This window comes from Agelaius tricolor, unplaced genomic scaffold (genome assembly GCF_023055355.1).
Source record: "Agelaius tricolor isolate 1412-34295 unplaced genomic scaffold, bAgeTri1.0.p SCAF_15, whole genome shotgun sequence".
Classification (NCBI taxonomy): domain Eukaryota; kingdom Metazoa; phylum Chordata; class Aves; order Passeriformes; family Icteridae; genus Agelaius; species Agelaius tricolor.
The window spans coordinates 12,307,813-12,328,414 of NW_027269275.1; the positions used below are offsets into that span (position 1 = coordinate 12,307,813).

At 41.2% G+C, this 20,602-nt stretch overlaps 1 protein-coding gene across 1 annotated transcript in view; it reads left to right on the forward strand.

The window, feature by feature from the left end:
- Positions 1–9,116, forward strand: part of MMP2 (matrix metallopeptidase 2) — a 28,505-nt gene extending 19,389 nt beyond the window's left edge. Inside the window, exons 10-13 of the mRNA XM_071440405.1 lie at positions 2,750–2,886; positions 4,643–4,802; positions 7,454–7,563; positions 8,308–9,116. Of these exons, the coding sequence (XP_071296506.1) occupies positions 2,750–2,886; positions 4,643–4,802; positions 7,454–7,563; positions 8,308–8,411 (511 nt within the window). The 3' untranslated portion in view covers positions 8,412–9,116. The remainder of the gene's footprint in view (positions 1–2,749; positions 2,887–4,642; positions 4,803–7,453; positions 7,564–8,307) is intronic.
- Positions 9,117–20,602: the final 11,486 nt, after the last annotated feature.

A 20,602-nucleotide genomic window follows, 5' to 3' on the forward strand; every position in this document is an offset into this window, starting at 1 on the left:
TTGTATTCTTTCTCTTGGCCCTGTCAGCAGCAGGCCATGACTCCAGTGATCCCTACTGGCAAGGAACATTCTTGCCTTGGCCACCAAATGGCCCCATAGTAGCCACAGATCCGCCCCACAAAAAGCCCCACAGCCCCATCCCAAGTTTGCCAAAAACAGCGCCCACTTTTGCTAATTTAGTCATCAGAGTGCTGAAGTATTCACCTGAGCTCAGAATGTTCAAAGGAAAAACATTCTCACAGCAGTAAAAGCCCTACCACGTTCCACACCATTCCCAGCTCCTGCTCGTCCTTTGCTCACTCGTGGCCCTGGGTTTTCAGCCAGACCTCCACCTTGCTTCTGCCCTTGCAAACCAGCAGTCACACACAGGAACAATGTAAAATCTATTCCTAAACCAGCAGAGCGATCCAATATTCTGTATAATCCCAACAAAATAGAAGTATTTTGCATTTAGACACAGTTGGTCTAAGAACTATGCAAATACCAAAACAATCTGTTCAGACTGGCTCAGCCTGCATGCAGCATGCAGCAAAAGCAGACAACTGTTGAACTGTTTTGCTCTGGGATGGCTTTGCCTGTCAGTCTTGCAGCTTTCCAAGTATCAGGCAAACAGCATTGTGACTCACTTTTGGAATTCAAGAAACAACTGTCTCTCATGTGTCGTGTGACTTTTATGATTCATGAAAATTACCAGAGAATCCAACTGTCACATGGCAAAGAGAGTAAATAGCAAAAAGGAGGTCAGAGATGATTAATTCTTTCCAAAAAAAAAAAACCATTTCCCTCCCCACCTCAAATCAAGGAAAGGAAATTACCAGGAAATGGGAATTACAGGAATTATGGCTGTTAGGCATAGAGAACAGTTGAGCTTTTCTATTGGGCACAGAATGCCCAAAAACAGCATTTCCACAGAAGGTTTTATTCTGAGAGTGAACAAAATTCACACTTTGAAATTTATCATTTAAATTTATCTCTAAAAAAGACCGACTTTCAATAACTGCATATAAAAATCATCATCATCATCATTGCAAATACAGATTATGTTAAAATATGACGTAAATGCCCAGTGTAACTAAGTTATTAAATCTGTCTATAAACGTAATATTAAGATTTATTATGGATGAGTTAAAACATTTTATTATGTTCAAGCTGAAATGAGAAAGCCAAATAATAATTTCACCATTTCCTCAGTAAGATGTGTAGAAATATAAATACCTTCTACCCAATTCAAAAACAAAATAAAATTCATCTTTGACAAAGTTTCCCTTTCCAAAAGAAAATCTCACCAATTTAACAAGTCCCTTGAAATGTGTGGTTTATTAAAAACCTGGTGTTAAGTCTCTGTTGGCCCTGCAAACTTTGGAATTCATGCAGATAGCAATTACTGGAGCTGGTTCAGCCATAAATCAGATACAAAGTGACTGAAAATTCTGTAACTTGGATTTTTAAAGGAACTGCTTTTATGAATGCTGTGCTATAAAGATTTTCTATATGAATTTTTGTTCCATATTATATTGGATCTTCTTTTCTGTCTAAAAAGAGATGCATGAAATGAACACTATTACCTATTACAGCATGCCACATGTGTTTTAACACTTTCAAGAGGAGTAATTAGCCAGATGGCTTATTCTTTGCCTCTTTTGTAAATGAAAATTAAGAGTCACGCTCAGAGATGTTTTTGTACATGTTAAAAATACACCTATGTATACAATATATGGATAGGGTAACATATTGTTACCTTCATTATTGATAAAAATACAGCAATTTGTTAAATTAATTTAGGACTGCTCCTCCAAATTTTAGACCAAAAAAATGCAGTTTAATATCCTGGGCTTCTCAAAGGTATAATTATTCTAGGGAGGAATGGGTAATACAATTTATACTCTGCAAAAAATTAAAATGCCAGTAGCACCTTGAGCTTCAGAAACATATGAATGGTAAAAGCAGTTTGACCTCAGAATTTAACGACTACAGCTTGGTGCAAGAGCAATTCCACCAACCTGCTGATTTTTCATTTTATGACCAAGTCAAAACTTTTGTTCTGTTGGGAAAAAAAGTTCTTCATTCTATGGAGGATGAAATAGCAGTGCCATTTTAAATACCAAAAGCCCTCAGCACAAAGCTTTGCCATTTAAAGATAATTAGAGCTTTTTAAAGCTTAAATCAAATTATCATCCTCCTTATACATAAAATACCCAATAAATTACCCTTTGCATTTCTCTAATGAACGTTTTTAGTGCTAGCAGTTTCTTTTACAGCCAAACTCACTTCCAAGCACTATGATATACTGCTATTAAATTTGAACTTTTAGTCCCTACAGTAGTAATTGCAAGAGAGTTCATGGAATGCAAAACTCTCTTTTTGTTAAATGCTCATCCATCTGCTCCATCCACAGCACCAGGAGGGCTCTAACAGTTTAAATGTTGCGTAAATGAGTTTATTTGTATGCCCAAAGCACTTTATTTGTGCACTTAAAGCATAGGATAAATTTTGCCCCGATGCAAAAAAAGCAACAGGAACAATCAGCACAGCAATTTCACCTGCAGTCCAGCATGCAGCTTTTGGTGCAGCTCCTTTAGCAGCATAAACTCCAAATAAATGAGTTTGCTTTTCAGTCAGTGGAGAGAAGAGTTACGAGTGTGTGCATGTGTGTGTGCGTGCTCACGCGGCTGTGCCAGATGTGACGAGAAACAGATGTGCTGATGAATTAGTTCATTGTAAATCTTGTACAATTTTCTGTTCTGCTCAGATTCATGTGGAGGACTATAAACCCCCGAGGAAAACCCACAGGTCCTCTTCTTGTTGCTACATTCTGGCCTGATCTGCCAGAGAAAATTGATGCTGTCTATGAGGCCCCTCAGGACGAGAAGGCTGTGTTTTTCTCAGGTATTGGTTTTAAAGGATATTTTTTTTTACAGGTATGGGTTTTAAGTTTCAAAATGTAAGTATCCATTTGCATAATGTACCTGGGACAGGGAACAGCCTGTCTAAGAGCCAGCAGAGCCGACAGGTTGGGTGACAAATCTCCCTATTTACAAGTCGAGGATTTTAGGACAAAAGCTGGATCTGAAAGACTCAAAACAGCATTCAGACTCCAGTACAACAAAAGGAGAACTATAATCACCTAAAAAGAGACATTCAACAATAAGCAAAACCAAACAAGAATCATTATTTAAAATGCAAAGCAACAACAACAGTGGGAGCTCTCTTTCCTCAGTCTCTGCTCTGTTTTTCTTGTTTCCTTCCATTTTAAGCTATTATCTCAGCACATGTTGCTTGAGAAGACTACATTTTTTTTCCTCCTCATGCCTCTCCTTGTCTCCTGCCAAGGACTGACTTCCACTCTGGCTTCCAAGCATCTTCCTTGGTGGCTCATCAGGCAGAGGATACAGGCAAGCTGCCTCCATGGGAGAGGAGGAGGACAGGAAGCTCTGCTCTGTCTGCCACATATGGCTCAGCTGCAGTGGCCAAATGAGCAGAGCTGTGAGACTGTTTTCAACATGAAGAACTGAGCCAGCAAAACCTAGGCTCCAGTATCTACTAAAAACATGACTAAACATCTCCAGTCATGTAAAAACCATATGGCAAAAGCTGCTGTACATTTTCTGTACAGGAGAGAAAAAAGTAATGATAATCTATTCCACATGGCTCAGAGGCCATTTGCTTTAGTTTACATAGATGGGGGAAAAAAACCCGAAAATTAGTCAGGCAAACCAAAACACTTCAAATATTGCATATATTATATATAATGCTATCACACCTATACCTCTCCTTTTCTTTATAAATTCCAGGAAAACGTAGCTAACCCGCCTTTTTAAAGAAATAAATAAGAACCATCAAAAAACAAAGATTGGTTTGAAAATAACACAGCTGTCTTAAAATACTTATAGTCCTTACTTATAATACTAGTTAGTCCCATCTTTTGCTCCTGAACAGTGAATCAATAACTTCCAAGAATCTCAAATGCTACACTTTACATTTTTCTCACATAAATACTTTACTTACTTACTTTCCCACTACCACAAGATTAAAGAAATGTCCTTTCTTGAATAAATCTTTCCCTGGCTTTCAGAGAATCCAGTGAGGCTATTTACTAAGCAAATTATAATTCCATGTAAAGAACATGGAAAATTACTACATAGTCCACTAGTACACATCTGGAGAGACATTAGATAATGTTGTGTGACAAAGGACAACAGGAACTCTGAGCAAAAACTTCTATTAGCCACTCAATAAAACTGGCCAACAAAACAAATAAATGGTGAAAATGCGCTGCTGTATTTGAACATCAGGTGACCCTGCCTGGTTTCAATTTTCATCATACAAAAATTTCCTGTACTACTTGTTTTAGCATATAACTCCAATGCACCAAGGCAGTGTCTGTCTCAAAGGTGCACCAGCTAAAAGGGAGGAAGGAAGAGAAATGCGGGGATGTCTTTTTCTGAGGCAAGGAGCATTTCAGTAGCAAAAGCAGTGGTAATCACAGCACACTTGGAATGCAATCATAAATGGTAAAATACAAGAAAGTCTAATGGTTCAGCTAGCACAATAAAAAGCCACATGGCAAAGCAAAAAAGAAGAAATACCCTTTTGTTACTATTAATAAATAGTTTTTGTTTGCTTTTTTTCCTCCCCTTCTTAGGAAACGAGTACTGGGTTTATTCAGCCAGCAACTTGGACAGGGGCTATCCAAAGAAGCTCAGCAGCCTGGGGCTGCCCCCTGATGTGCAGCGTGTGGATGCAGCCTTTAACTGGGGCAGGAACAAGAGGACATACATTTTTGCTGGAGACAGATACTGGAAGTAAGATGCACTGAGTGGTGGTGGGATGCTGTGAGCTGAGCTGTCTCCAGGGCTGAATGCACCCTGAGCTTCAGGAGGCAGGGACCAAACACAGGGCACATCCTCTGGGAATGCAGAACAAGGGCTGCCAGGACAGTGCTGACAGCAGGAAATGCTTCAGTACAGCAACAGGAAACTGGCATGTATTTGAGAAAATAACAGCCTCAAAAACAGCAATGGAAGAGGGTATCTGGGAGTGCCTGTCAGGCTGCCCACCACTAACAACTCATCCCTGTGCCCCCCTGTACCAGCAACTGCCCCACATCAGTCCCTGGATCTTCAGAGGGGCAAGTTGTCCTTACTGTCAGCACAAAAATGCTGGGAGAAAACTCTACAAGGAATTCCTTAAAAATAAACTGAGCTCCAATCACTTGAATCCAAAGACTGACCAGATTGCCTAAGAAATTCTTTCACTAAGCCATCAGGTTTAGAGGCATTTAAAGGAAACAGCAGTGTGACAACCAAAACATGCTGGGGATGACTGTAAATCCTTTCAGCAGCTGATCTACCATCACTTACACCTTTGGTCTACTAATATAGTTGGCACCGAGGAAATCTGAACAAGCCATAAGTGTATCTGTAAGTACTTTGAGAAAAATCTTAGCTTGACTTCATTTGGACAGTCTCTCAATCCTTTTCATGTTTCCAGTGAAACTCAGGTGATCTGCTATCATGCTCTTACCTTATCATCTTAGATTAAGAAAGAATGTCCTTAAAAAGTCTCAAGGCTTCGGTAGAAATAAATATCCTACATTACACCTGAAGAGTCTACTAATTGTATGATTGTATTTAATAGAATTTCATTACCATAATTTCCAGGAAGATCTGGCACAAAAGACCATCTTAAAATCAGAGGAGAATCTTTGTGAGTTACCTCTGTGCTGTCAAAATGGCATCAGAACAAAAGAGAGGCTCTGACTCCTGCAGTCACTGTCAGGGGCCTGTTCCAGGAACAGGACTTCACTTCAGGAATGCAGACATTACACAACAGGCTGAAAGTGGACCCATTCATTAACTGACAATTTAGAGGAAAGTTAAACATCAGAAATAACCACCAGAAATCTAAAAGATTCTCCAACCTTTAAGGGTTCATTCTGAGAGATGTTCTATATAACATATCAAAGGAAGTCTCAGTATAATTGAGTCCATTTTATGTGAATAATAATTTCATGTTATGATTAAACTGAATGACTTTATTTTGTCCTAATGGCTGTGGATTCCTGTAAGTAAATAAAATACTCTTTCCATACAATTGCCACTTGATCATAATTTTCCATTACTTTGAGGACAGTAATTTTCTCCATTATCTTAAAAAAAACCAGTAAAAACTTAAAGAATGTTATTAATTCTTTAATGTCATATTGTAGAGACCATTTAAACACTTACAAGTCATTCTAATACAGCCATTTGCAACACTTCAGACTCCTACTAAAACCTACAGACTATGAGTTAAAAAGCTGCTGGTTTCCTCTGTACCAACTATTGTTTTGATTAACTGTACTGCAGGGCCTCCAAGTAATTCATCACTCCAATCACAGACAGTATTTCTATCAAAGTACCTTATCAAGTGCAGTCACTGCAGAATGCATAATTTATTGTTAAGGAAACAAAATAGGATTAAGTGATTTCTATCTGTGTAAAGAAGAAAGCAAGCAGTTGAAAAACATTTCAGAAAAAAAAATGCATCTCTGCTGAACAGACTCTATAACCCTTAAGTATGTGGCTGTTACATTTTATACAAGGATTCTGTCAGTGGAATCAAAATACTTACATACCATAGTCCTTCCTGTGTCATTATCACACTTACTTTAAATGGGGTTTTTGGAAGCCTTCTCTCTCCTTCATTCCAGCCACAAACTATTTTAGTGTTATTATAACAAGACTGTTGAGCAGAGCAAAGTTTTGTGAGGGAGGGGAAAAGGAGCTGGCTCAGATTCCGCAACTGAAATTTTAAAGCTACCCAGCAAGGTATTAGATTTTCTTTAAATAGCCCAGGAAAAAAATAGTAAGGAATTTAAATGAATCAATTAAATTTATTTTGACCAACCTAGTGCTCATTAGTACTGGTGTAATTTTGGATATATTCCAAGTATTTCCATAGAGCAATGAGGGAAAAGTAACCTGAGATACCTATGGACATGGATAAATAGAAATTGGGAACATAAGTGGTTTTCTCCCTCCAGTACTGTCAAAAGCAACCTCTCTGAAGTCTCCTGCTCCTGAAGAGGTGCTTGAGCACTTGAAGGGTCATTGAGGCCTCACATGCTGTACTTGAAGCCTGGTTCAAACTGTATTGCACATCACTGTGCTCAGGACACCTCCACACCTCCTGCTCGGCACTGATTCCCATCCAAATTACAGTTCTTGAAAGAACTTTCCTTAGAAAGTGTATTTTCAATTCAGCATTGCATTTTTGAAGGAAAGATGTAAAATTTCACAGGGTTTTAAAGGAATCAGTAATAATTATAATGAAATAGAAACCATGTTACAATCTCAGTTATTATATTTCTGTTTGTTCTATACAGTCACATTTGCTGAGGACACCCTGAAAAATTATATTACAATTTAACATTAAATGCAGATTTTTAATGTAGAGATATAATTTCCTTCAGGTACAATGAAGAAAAGAAGAAAATGGAGCTTGCATCCCCTAAATTCATTGCTGACTCTTGGAATGGTGTTCCAGATAACCTCGATGCTGTCCTGGGCCTTGGGGACAGTGGTAAGCTGTAATTCTGATTTAAATCACTAACAAACTCTCTTATTTGTTTGCTGAAAAACGTATTGGAGACTAATTTCTTGTGGTCCATGAGTAGGAGCCAAATGGAGCCACGCAATGCCTGATGCACAGGATGTCCTAACACCAGGGTGCATGACCAAGCCAGTCCTTGTGGCTTGGACGTTTCCCAGCTCCTTGACATTCCCCAGGTTCCTCCACACCAGCACACACTCCCAGCATCATTTCAGCACCATCCTGCCCTGGCACAACCAGAACTCAAGGATGATCATCTCCCTGATCACAGGCATGAATGGGTTCTATGTTGCAATTTTTCTTAATTTCCTATGCACTCCAGCTGAGATCCTGGCCTGTGGTTTTAAGGGGCCTTAAATTTTGCACAGATATGCACTAAAGGCTGAGAGCAACACTGGTGTCACATGAGTCCTGACTCAGTCACATTTTCAACATCTATTTTGCCAGCAAATATTTCATCCCAGAAAACTCTGGCTCACAAAGTTCACAAAGTAAACCTTAATAAGGCTCCATTTAACAAGAGCTCTCTTCTACAAGATGGGAATTTCAATATATTTTTAAAATATATCTTTTCAATAATACAAATACACATGAATATTTTGGGAAATAAGTCATTCAATTCATTAAGCTTCATGAGATCACAAAGACAAAAAATCTTTGATCAAGAATTATGTGCTCCATAATCTGAGCATATTTATTTATTTATTTTAACAGGATATACCTACTTTTTCAAAGATCAATACTATCTACAAATGGAAGACAAGAGTTTGAAGATTGTTAAAATTGGCAAGATAAGCTCTGACTGGTTGGGTTGCTGAACCATATGAGATATCAATAACCAAATATTTACTTTTTTGTTATATGCCTTATCTGTAATTAGAAATAGATCTGAATGCTAATTACTGGACCAGTCTGGTACTGGCACCAAGACACTAAGTACCAGTACTGTACACATCAGATAATTTAAGAGTGTTTGCCTCCTCAGTATACAAAAGATGTTTACTATATATTCTGGTACAATTTTTCCATTGTCATGCTAGTCATAGTGCTATGAACAGAACAGCCATCGTTCTTTATTGCCTTGGTGCTTAAACAAAGCCTTGGAACCTTTGGAGACTGGATCATGCCCCTCTGTTATTCACATACCAGATAGGCTCAAATGAGATGTACCAGCAGTGCACTTTGATTTTTATTTTTTTTAAATACAACTCTGTTATAAATGGATGGTTTGTCTTGATGTTTTTCACCCTCCTACGAGTTTGATCATTACTTCCATTTATTTACATAATAATACAGAAAGACTGTCAAAGGCACAGGTTGCCTCAGGATCTGCTTTGTGTTGATGCATGATAGAATCATGGCAAAAAACTGTGTTAAAGTATTGTTTTAAAGTACTTTTTATTTTAATACCTTAGTTAAATTTAGCAATTTGCTTCATGCACTTTGTTACTACTATATAACTTGTTTATATGGATGGAAACGACTCAGATTTTTGAAGACAATGAGTTATACATAAAAGTCAAGTATTGTTTAACATGTTTTATTTTTCTGTTCTTTATAATATTGGGGGGGGGGTTTCAATAAGGCTTTGTTCTTTTCACAATCTCATAGAATGTTTCTCATTAAAAAATAAACCAGAAAAGAATGTCCCACACATGAAGTGCCAACAATACCAATAAAATCAAATTACACTGTCAACACTACTCATGGGCAGGCTCCCTTGTATCACTTGACATTATAAATCCAGTAGCATGTTTCAGTGCATTACCAGTCAAAGACAAAAACATTACCCCAGTATATAAGCACACAGGGGGGTTATTTAGAAACCCAGGTTATTTTCTCTGTTGGTTCCAAGGTGCAACTGCAGCAATTTAATTAAAGAAAGAATTTGGCCCCATGTCTGTGCAAAGCCTGCTACCCTCCCTGAACAGTTTCCACTCCTGTCTGTCATCCACACTCCATCACAGGCTACCTCTCCACAGCCCAGGCAGGAAGAGAGGGTGCATGTATCCTATGGGGATGTAAGCTTGAGAAACAGGGATGTAAACCCTTATCCTGCCCATGAGATCAGACACCATCTGGCCAAGGATCTTATCCTGCTCCATGCACATGAAACACTTCATAATCCTCTATGGATCAGGCAAGGGGTCAACCTAGGTCCTTCTAAAAACATCTTTAGGTCCATGATCCACAGAACTGATCAGTAACTAATACCTGAGCCCATGATCTGGTTTCTTCTCATGTCCTCTACAACTTCATGTTTGTTTACACTCTGCTTTCCTGTTCTAAGCAGAGTTTTTTTACTATGATATTCTGAAAAGATACTTTTTCTAAAATGGCATTTGCCAAATCATCTTTTAATTGCACTCATCCAAATATAACTCCCCTTTAGGAAGCTGTCAATTACTATAGACAGTCCTCACCTGAATGAGCCAGCACTATTTTTACTTATGCCAAAAAGAAAGATGCCTTATCGCCTCCTCAGAATACTCATTCTCATTAGAAATCATTAATTCCCTTCACAATTAGTCTTGCACCAGAGCCAACAAAAGAAAACACAAAACAAAGCGGCTCTAATTGCAAAATGTTAGTGTTTCACTTTTTGCAAACACCTGGCAACCCTCTCATGATAGCAGGATCTATTTCAGGGATGTATGATCTGTCCTGATCATAAAGATCTTCCTGCACTAGTGCTGAAAATATTCTCTAGCTTTAATGACTGCCAGGCATTCCTTTTGAGCACTGCAATAATTTAAACTCTGTTTTAAGAATCCTCAATAACCATCCCCTGAAGATTTTTGTGTTCTTATGTCAATACTGCCCCAACATGCCTACTCTAGCATCTGTACTTAATATGGAAGGGGTTTCAAACATAGATATAGTAGAACATTTGCAACAGGCCTTCCAGCTCTGAACTTGCTAAATCACTTTTCTATTGATTACTGAAATAGTTTCCTTTTTGTCTGCAACTCATACATGTTTTCCAATATTGGCAAACCTACCATCTTATGTTCTGTAGTAATAGCACCATAATCCTACAAAACTCTGCACATCTGGTGGGTGTAAGGAGTTCTGCTCAGCGTCTCCTTTTGTTCCTGCCTGTGTAAACCCATTCTCCAGTGACTAAATCACTGGCAGAAAACCAGAAATAAATTTTCTGTCCTTAACCCAATGCACACTTCTTTGGGTTCGGTTTCAGACTGGCGACTTTAAGATTAACACAGGTCATTTATAAACACATCTGTTTCTGTTCATCAGCTGTAACATTTGCCAGGTTATCGCTCACATACGCCAGACAAGCTGGGGGAGCACACTGACCTTCTCATTAGCCTTTCACATCTGACCTGGGAAACACTAAGTCACAAAATGTGTCCTGAAAAAGTTTTTGGGTCTAATTCCACTTATTGAGAGCCACTTCTAAAATCTCCCTTTTCCTTTCCTGTTGGTAATGAGTTAACCATGAGGTGGAAAGTCCTTACCTGAGAAGCACGGCAGCTCAGCCTGTACCCAACATGTCCCATGCAAACCCATCCCACTCATTTGCTTCCCTGTTTAACTCCAGGTCTGTCCCAACACTATGGACTTTCTTGATGATCCCTAGACCCTTGGCTGAACCAGATTATCTTTCCCAAGTCTCTTTTTTCACCCCTCTTGTGCACTTTGAGACTGTGCCCTTGTCAAGGAGGACACGGCCCTTGCCTTTCCTGCCCTCAACACACTTCTCCCAAGACATTTTCAGAACAGAACCAAGAGTTTTTACCTACCTTCTTCAAAAAGAAACAAAGGGAAAAAGCATAAGTGTTTACCTCAAAGCCATACAAAATCCAGCACAAACATTTATTGAACTTGTTCTACCTCTAGAGTTTTATTAAATTGAAGTTGGGTTCACTCAGGACTTTTTGGTGTCAGGGTAGAATTGCGCACACGTTGCACCAAAGTTTGTTGCAGCATGGGGAGAGTTCAGATACTCTTGCTCCTTGGGCTGAAGGAAATCTCTCCCAGTTATGAGCAGGATGGGCTGCAGGCCCCCAGCAAGGCAGCTCCAGTCCAGTAGGGTAAAGGGCAGTGGTTTAGCAACTGCTCCATCACAATACATAAAAAGCAGCCAAGGCTATAATGAAATGCCACAGTTTAAACACTCAACAGACAGAGCAGCCTGAACTGTGAATCATGCTTAACACTTTGTGTCTCACTAATACTTTGTATTTGCTAAAAACACAATTTCTTCCTGCTGCTCTGTCTTGATTTTACAAAGCAGCAGTTACTCATAAATTTTAGGAATTGACTGTAACTGTGTTGTTCTTAAAATCAGGAGGAAGTAGGCTCTTTAGGTCCATTTTGGACACATTATTTCTATTTACAAACTCAGACATGTATGGTTTTAGCAGCAAAGACTAAGTGAATGAACATGCTTCTGCTTTTGGAAGAGCTGAAATCAGCAAACAAGCAGCATTGAGCTCTGTGGAATCACAGAGATTGGTACATGCAAAGAGAAACACTTGATCCAGACTGGTTATGTAAAACAATCAGAAGTATTAGGTGTTTCCAGGTAGGAAATGTAGTAAGAACAAAAACAAAATCGGGAAAAAACCTCAAAACAACAACCAATTCAACAACTATGTCTTCAGATCAAGACTCCTTGCCTTTTATGAGAATATTCTTCACCAGACATATCATTTCTCGTGGTTTTCGGAAAAACAAATTCCTGGCCTGGACCAAGAAGGGAATGGATTAAGTGAACCAACAGTCTCTTCTAGTCTTGAACTGCCTTAGGCCATAAATTAATTTCTATAATTTAAGAAGCATATATAACAGCTTTTTCTAAATTACATATTAAATTTATGCCTGCATATGCATACACAAATAAATAGCTCATGGCTATATTAGAATATTTTATTTCCTATAGATGTCAGAATATTTGTTTTGAAGAGACCTATGACAATCATCTAGTCCAACTGTGTAAGGTTAATTGACCTAAACCTGCTCAGCACATAATACCAGCTTTTCCCTTCTCCAGAAAATAAATCACAGTCTGAGCAAAGAACAACACAGTGAGATAAAGTAAAAGTGTTCAGCCTGCACAGGAGACCTTCCCTGGTAGCACTGCTGGAGATAACAGCCAAGAAATCCAAGATAATAATTTGTTTTATTGCTCAAACACTTTCTGCAAAAGCTCCATGAGAGGCCACACCAGCCTTGCAGGTTGGTCGGCCTAAGTAGCACTGGGAAGGCTGCATCCAGACTGCCTGCTTGTATCATCACTGGATCATTCTTTCACATAATTTTGCAAATCCCCAAACTCCCAGGAGGCTTCTAAAGTTCAGCTTCAGCCAGATTCACCATACTCATGTTCAGAATCTTTCAGACAACCAGCAAGCCAGCCTGGAAGAGGGATACAAGAATAAAAGGCCTCATGACACTACAGGTCTGCATTTGCCTTGCAAACCCTGCCACAGATGCTCTGCACAATGAGCTGGAGGGTGAAAAACAGAATCTGTTGAACTTTCAGATGTCTTTTACTGCCCAGTCCTCTCCTCTGGGGCTTCTCAGAATTACTCACAAATGACTGACTTGCTTTGCTGTTAAGAATTTGTTAGCATTGCCAAAATAAACTAAAAATGTAAGAGGATAATTGTTTTAATTTAGATTAGCCAGGAGTTTGGCAGTCTGCTCTGGAATTAGGTGGAGGTGGTCTCCACTTTCTAAAAGACAGGAATTCACAATATTAAGCTATCCAAGTGGGCTTTTTTTCCACGTCTCTTACCACTGCTTCAACCTTGGACTGCTTCACAGCTACATTCTGCCTTGCCTATGCCTCTTACAGCATAGTACTGCTGCCAAAAGGGCTGAAGCCTGAAAGCAGCTTCACACTCTGCAGCTGAGTGCCAGGCAATGATGCAGACCCAGCACCTCAACTTCATAAAGCTCCTAATCACCACAAGCCAAGGAATTGGGAAATTCAACCCCAGGTCTCCCACCCAGTGCCACATCACACAGTCACTTCAGCCATGGAGAGATTATTTCTGCTGTGGCTGCTCCTAAACAATTCTGGCCACGGCCACTCTCCACTGCTCTCCTTTCCAGCTCCCTGAACCTGACCCCATGGAACCCCCACAGCAGAGTTCAGTGCCTCAGGACAGCAGCAGAGGAGTGAACAAGGCAAACCAAGGCACAGGACTTTACCAGAGAGGCAAGTCCTGCGTGCAGAAGGAAGACAAGGGCTCTGCTTCCTCTCTGTGGTCAATGCATTGACTGTTGAACCCAGGCTTCACAAGGGGGACATTCATTTCTCACTAGCTGAAGACATGGCAAGGCTCATTAAATTCTAGCATTTTCATGCTTTTCCATTAAGTAAATGTACTTCTCAAGGCCACTCACAACTCTATTCATCAGCAGCTCAAAAAATGAAGTAGAAGGACCTACAATGAAAATCCTTTTTCTGTTGTTTCCAATGTCAAAGGGGCTTCTAAGGCCCTCATTTGTAGGATTTTCATCCATTCTCACATTTACATGCACAGTATTGTATTTCCATGTATGATTATTTGCCAATGCTAAAGTTCTTAGGAATTCAAGTAATGGAGTATGATCTGAATAACTGTGACATGAACTAGGCTGCTGTAGACACCACACGCACAGTGTGAAAAGGCAAAAGGAGGCTCTGCAAACATTAAGGTGGAAAAAATACAACCAAAGTTCATGAGCCTTACTTTCTCCTAAGTTTGGAATAATCTGCATCCTCACTAGCCCTCCACACAGTCCCAAAGTAGGCTAATTCAGAAGAACATTTATGAAATGTGGATGTAAACTAGAACAATTCCTGGAGTTCAAGGGGAGAAAAGCCTCTGCAGAGCCAAGAAGTGGCTTTACAATAGTTGACAGCTTTAAAACAAACCGAGGGAGAGTTATTGCAGTTGACGCAGCATTGCTTCCAGTTTGATTTTCCTTCCAGGGCCAGCAGAGGAGCTGTCACAGGCAAACATGTGGGAAGGGGAGTTGTGCTGAAATTCCCGCTGCGGGCGCGTTCCGCGCTCCGGGCTCGGAGCGGCCCCTGCGGGAGAGCGGCCGCACCGCACCCGCACCGCGGAGCGCCGGCACCGGGACGGGGCTGCTGGAGCTCTGACACCGCTCCTCCTCCAGCAGGGCATGGGGACGGGGCTGCTGGAGCTCTGACACCCATTCCTCCTCCAGCAGGGCATGGGGACAGGGCTGCTGGAGCTCTGACACCCATTCCTCCTCCAGCAGGGCATGGGGACAGGGCTGCTGGAGCTCTGACACCCATTCCTCCTCCAGCAGGGTATGGGGACAGGGCTGCTGGAGCTCTGACACCCATTCCTCCTCCAGCAGGGCATGGGGACGGGGCTGCTGGAGCTCTGACACCCATTCCTCCTCCAGCAGGGCATGGGGATGGGGCTGCTGGAGCTCTGACACCGCTCCTCCTCCAGCAGGGCATGGGGACAGGGCTGCTGGAGCTCTGACACCGCTCCTCCTCCAGCAGGGCATGGGGACGGGGCTGCTGGAGCACTGACACCCATTCCTTCTCCAGCAGGGCACCGGGACGGGGCTGCTGGAGCTCTGACACCCATTCCTCCTCCAGCAGGGCATGGGGATGGGGCTGCTGGAGCTCTGACACCCATTCCTCCTCCAGCAGGGCATGGGGACGGGGCTGCTGGAGCTCTGACACCCATTCCTCCTCCAGCAGGGCATGGGGACAGGGCTGCTGGAGCTCTGACACCCATTCCTCCTCCAGCAGGGCATGAGGACAAGGCTCCTGGAGCCCTGACACCGCTCCTCCTCCAGCATAGCACCGGGACAGGGCTGCTGGAACCCTGACACCCATTCCTCCTCCAGCAGGGCATGGGGACAAGGCTCCTGGAGCCCTGACACCGCTCCTCCTACAGCACCAGGACAGGGCTCCCCAGCACTGACACCCACTCCTCTTCTCCTCCTCCAGCACGGCCCCACAAAAGCCCCTGCAGCAAAGGCAGACACAGAACAGCTGCGTCCCTCGGAGTCCTCGCTGTGAAACGCTGCCGAGCAGGAGGCTTGAAGGGCCAGTTATTTTGGGGTAGTACCAAGCTATTTAAAAAGATAAAGAGTGCTTAAACATCAAAAGGAAAGCACATTTTGTTAGGAATAAGTGTGAAAATTCTTTTACAGAATCAATTCTGTAAAGAGAGGGAGAACTGTTGAATCCCATTCCACAGCTCCCATATACACCCTGCCATATGTACACTCCATACTCATTGAGGGGAAGCTTTTTCCCTGAGTTTGTCTCTCCTTCCTCATGTCCCTCAGTCATTTCAGCCACCATCCCTTCAAGCCAAACCAGGAAAGTCATCCAAAGCCGCACAGCCTTCAGCCAGGACAGGCTGGGAAATGACTGGGCCAGGCTCAAGGAATTTCCTCTCTGTAGGAGGTAAGTCCCCCACAGCAACTCTTGCCAGTCCAAAGAGCAAATATTGTCTTTATAGCAGCACAGTGTGCTGCCAGTAGACCTCTGGCCACATCTCAGCACTATCTCCACCACACACTATGGGTATTCCAACCTATTATCTATATTTTTTCCAGAGTTGTTAAAGTCTTTGTTCTTTAAACTGATACTACCTGAATGTAATTTTAACAGGTCACCTTGGTGCAATTCTCTGGTATAATTCAACATTCTTATGGAAAACGTAAATGCTTCCTACTGAGGAGTGATAAGTGCTCAGAAATAAATCCTGTGCCATACCATCCCGTTTGAGAGTGAAGCTATAGAATCTGAGGCAAGTCATAAAACAACAAAGAGGCAAAATGAGCTTATTAGCACCCTTTCATGCATTTTGGATTCCTCTCTTCTCTCTTATTTTCAAAACTTGAACGTACATGAGAACATTGAGAAAATCAGTTCTCTAAGGCATTCTTGCCCTACGGCCACAACTGGCACCCCAACAAGCATAGAGAGAGGTTTCAAAGATTTTATTCCATATCTCATGGCCTAAACTGTGCCTTAGTTTGCTTGTAGGATTTATTACATCAGTGGAATACAGTTTTTTTTTAAAAGTCAAACACTGCTATTTACATAGAAAACACATCTCTTTGCCTACTGAAGCACAAGCTCTTAAGAAAAGTGTTTATTAAAATTTAAGTATAATAAAAGCAGTGGTTCGGTAAATTTCAGATATTCATGGCAGTACATTTTCTTTGAGAGGTTCTTGGGTTTGCTTTATCATTTCTGACATTTCATATAGCACGTTATAAGCTTTTGCAGGGGAACAGCACTTTTACTAGAGCAGCAAATTGCACAGGTGGGAGAGGTTGATGCTAAACATTATTAAAAGATCTTCCTTCCCAAAACAAGAAATGAATGCAAAAGCATAAAATCATCTGGGAGCACAAATTCTTTAGAAAAACATTAGAAATAAATAAGGAATAGTCTGGTTTTTAATAAGAAAGTCACCTGTGCATCTGTCTGTTAACTCTGCTTACTATACACATCTTCAATGGTCAGATGAAACACTGCACTGTGATTTAACAAGACAGTACAGGTAGTTTAGAATACTTTCCAGATTTCTGTCATTTATATGTCAAAAGACTCCAGCTGACATGGCTACAGCACAATTTTCCAAGACCATTTCCAAGGAGTTCTAAGGCCCCATAACAAAATCAAAATCAGATTTTATTTAAAATACAGACATTAATATTCACTTTTGTAACAACACTGAGATTACCACTACTTATAAATTCTGATAATGGCAGCTTCTGGAAACGATTTGTTGCTCTGCCTCTCCAGCCCATTTGGTGACTGCTTTGATATATAAATTGTTTGCAGATCTATACACTCTGAAATTCTTCAGAGAAATATCCATCCTTCTTGTTTAAGTTCATAACTGTCATAGGCATCTCCCAAATATCAATACATTTTCAACTTGATTTACATTGGGGTAAATTTTCACAAGGCCTTTTTTATTTTGTGTTTGTGGAGATTTTCCTGTTTCTTTTTCTGTTGTTGTCTCTCCATCTACTGTCACTTTTCAGTTTCCACAACAGTGGTGGAAACACTGTGTTTATTTCTAAGTTCTTTCATGGATTGTATGATCCATTTTAATGGCACACATCCTTTTGAAATTACTGTCCTCTGTTCAATTAACACATTTTATGTTCACTTTCTGCCAAAATGCCTAGGGTATGTGAACCTTCTTAACTCTGCATGTTTTGCTTGCAGACAGAAATGAAGCAAGCAGTTTTCTTTAAATTTCAAGTTAATAAATCCCTGAGTAATTAATTGACATAAAATGTCTATACTATACCATTGGGCTACCAAGGCAAGGACTGGCACTGCACAATTTAGCCTTCCAAAAGCCCCAGATCCTTAGTCTTGGAAAGTCTTGTGTTTACCTAAGGCCTCTTGATAAAGCTGCCTGATCCTCTTCCTGCTGAAATCAGTGGTGGAATTGCCAGTGACCTCAATAAGAACAAGGTTCCAACACCACTACCCCAAGGCTTTATTATTTCCAATTGTCTCGGTACACATCACAGGCATTAAGAAATGTGTCTCCACCTCAAAAGTAAATCCTGTGGGTGTGCAGCAGTAGATAAAACCACTTTGCACTGAGATAGCACTTTCTGTTTCAATACATTTTACAACTGATTATGCCTTTCAATCCCTCCAGTAAGATAACCACTTCATACTACAGGCTGGAAAACCAGCACAGAGTTACTGTCATTTGCCTAGTGAAGCAGGGGGGAAATTCCAACATCCAGCCCCTTTGAGTCCATGCCCCTCTGCTGCTGGGAAGGAAGCAGAGAGCCTCTGTAACTAATCACCATTTCTCTTTAGGAGAACTGAGCTACAGCTTCATAATCCTTTGTTAACATCCACATCTGTGATCTGATTCCACAGAAGAAAAAGAGGTTATTTTACTGTTCAAGGCCCAGTCTCAGTTTTTTGAACCTGTCTTACATATCAGTATCCAAAAGCTTCTCCAAGCCAGCTGGGTAGAGTTTAGACAGTGTTTCTAATCCCACAGCACATTTCCAGACTCAAACCTTCTTTGAAATAAAGAATGAAAAGCTTGGGCAAAGCACCTGTAATCAGCATCTGAAATGTCCTGTTAGGACACACACTCTCCTCAGAGCTTCCCCTGCCTTTTTGCTGGCCACAAACTTTGGCTACAGTCAGCAGAAAAGCAGAATGTTTATTCTTCAGGCACAGCTAGCAGCACATCTCTGAAAACTGCCAAATAATAGCAAGCCTGTTTCCTAGCATTCACTCCCTTTTTTGCAAGACTCATTGTTTCCAGCCTTCCTGCCCTTTTCCTCTAGAATTTTTTTTTTTTTTAACCTGTATTCCAAAGCTTATAAGAGATTACTGCTTTGGGCTTCACAGCATGTGTCTAGGCTGGCCCCTATGTCAGATCAACCTTATCTATGAGTACCTCTGCAGAAGAGACACTACTGTAGCCTTCAAGGATCCCAACTGCTAGACAGCAGAAATACTTGGTCTTGTTTTAAATTACCCAATATCCTCCCCTTCAGTATTTGAAGATGCACTGTGGCTCAGGGAAGATTATGTTAGCATTAACTGATCTCACACACCTGAATTTTGCTATTGTCCTTACAATCTTGCATCCTCACCTGTCAAATTAATATCATTAGAATGGCTTCAGTGATAGCACTTAAAAAAGCAGAAAGTGGTTTGAGCAAAGCAGATACCTGTTAACAGGTACTACAGAAGGAATAAGTAGGAGAATCTTCCTCCAGTTGCTAAATAAAAAAAGAATTACTGCATGCCTTCCACTGCCCCCTTAATTCTAGTTACCAAGTTCTTGCTCTCATTAGATACCTCAGCTGAGTCACACTTGGTGGGTCAGTTGGAAATGCCTCATTTACTCTTGCTTGTTCACTCTCAACTCCTCTTTATTTCTTGTAATGGTATAAAAAAAAATGGCCCATTTGCATACTTACTCTCCTACTATCATGGTGTACTTAAAACTCCAAATAATATGACAAAAATATCACTTAAGTATCCTTCTGACATACTGATGGAGTTCTGCAGGGTGAGTTTCTGTGGTAAGAAAAGTTTGTTTTCCTTGGCTGGAAACACATGAGTTATACATTACAGTGAGGCAGATCATATTTACAATTGAATGTGCCTATTAAGATTTTCATACCCCAGACACACAGCAGAGCTGGGGCTGCATCTGCCAAGGCAGTCAGGAGATATTAATGAAGCACACAGAACTCTGCTGCTGTCCAGAGGAAAGCTGATAGTAAACCAACAGCCACAGTCACATGGGTTTGTTACATAATTTTGGTCTTTACTAAAATAGCCAAAATGCCTGGCTGTACTGAGAGAATCTCTGTGGAGGAGTTTGTGTTTACAGTGGTTCTCCCAACCTGGAACTACTGACTGTAAAACACCATTAAAGCACTCCAGTTTTAGAGTTGACAAAAAACAGTGAAGAGGCCACAGGCCTCATCTGGTGATTAGGAAAGGCACAGGGCAGACTCTAATTTCCCTCCAACAGGGTAAATTTTTCTCCCCAGAGCTGCAATCTGCACCTCTCCCCAGCTGTGCCTGTTGCCCAGTCTGCTCCCGTTGGCATCCCAGCTGCCAGAGCACACACCCAGCCCTGCACTCCAGGACAGCTCTGCCCCTGCACTGGTGCAGCCCCTCAGGCACCACTGCAGGAGGGCTGCAGGGGAATTGTGAAGGTTACAGGCAAGATAACACCAAAATAAATAAGCTGTTGGTAGCCCTGATTTCTAAGAGCTCCCTCGTACTGCAGGCCTGAGGTAATCAACAGCTGGGCAAGGGGCCAGGCAAGGCTGAGTCTCTGCAAGCACACACAGCTGAAGCTGTTGAAAGACAATATAAAGGTGGTTTTGTCTCACCTGTGTGAGACAGCCCCAGAACTCCACTGAGACTGTGGAAGGGACCTCACGAGTCATGGACTTGTCTTATCATTTAAGGAAGTCACATCAGCTGAGGCCCTTAAACTCAGTTGGACACTGTGCTAACATATTGAGC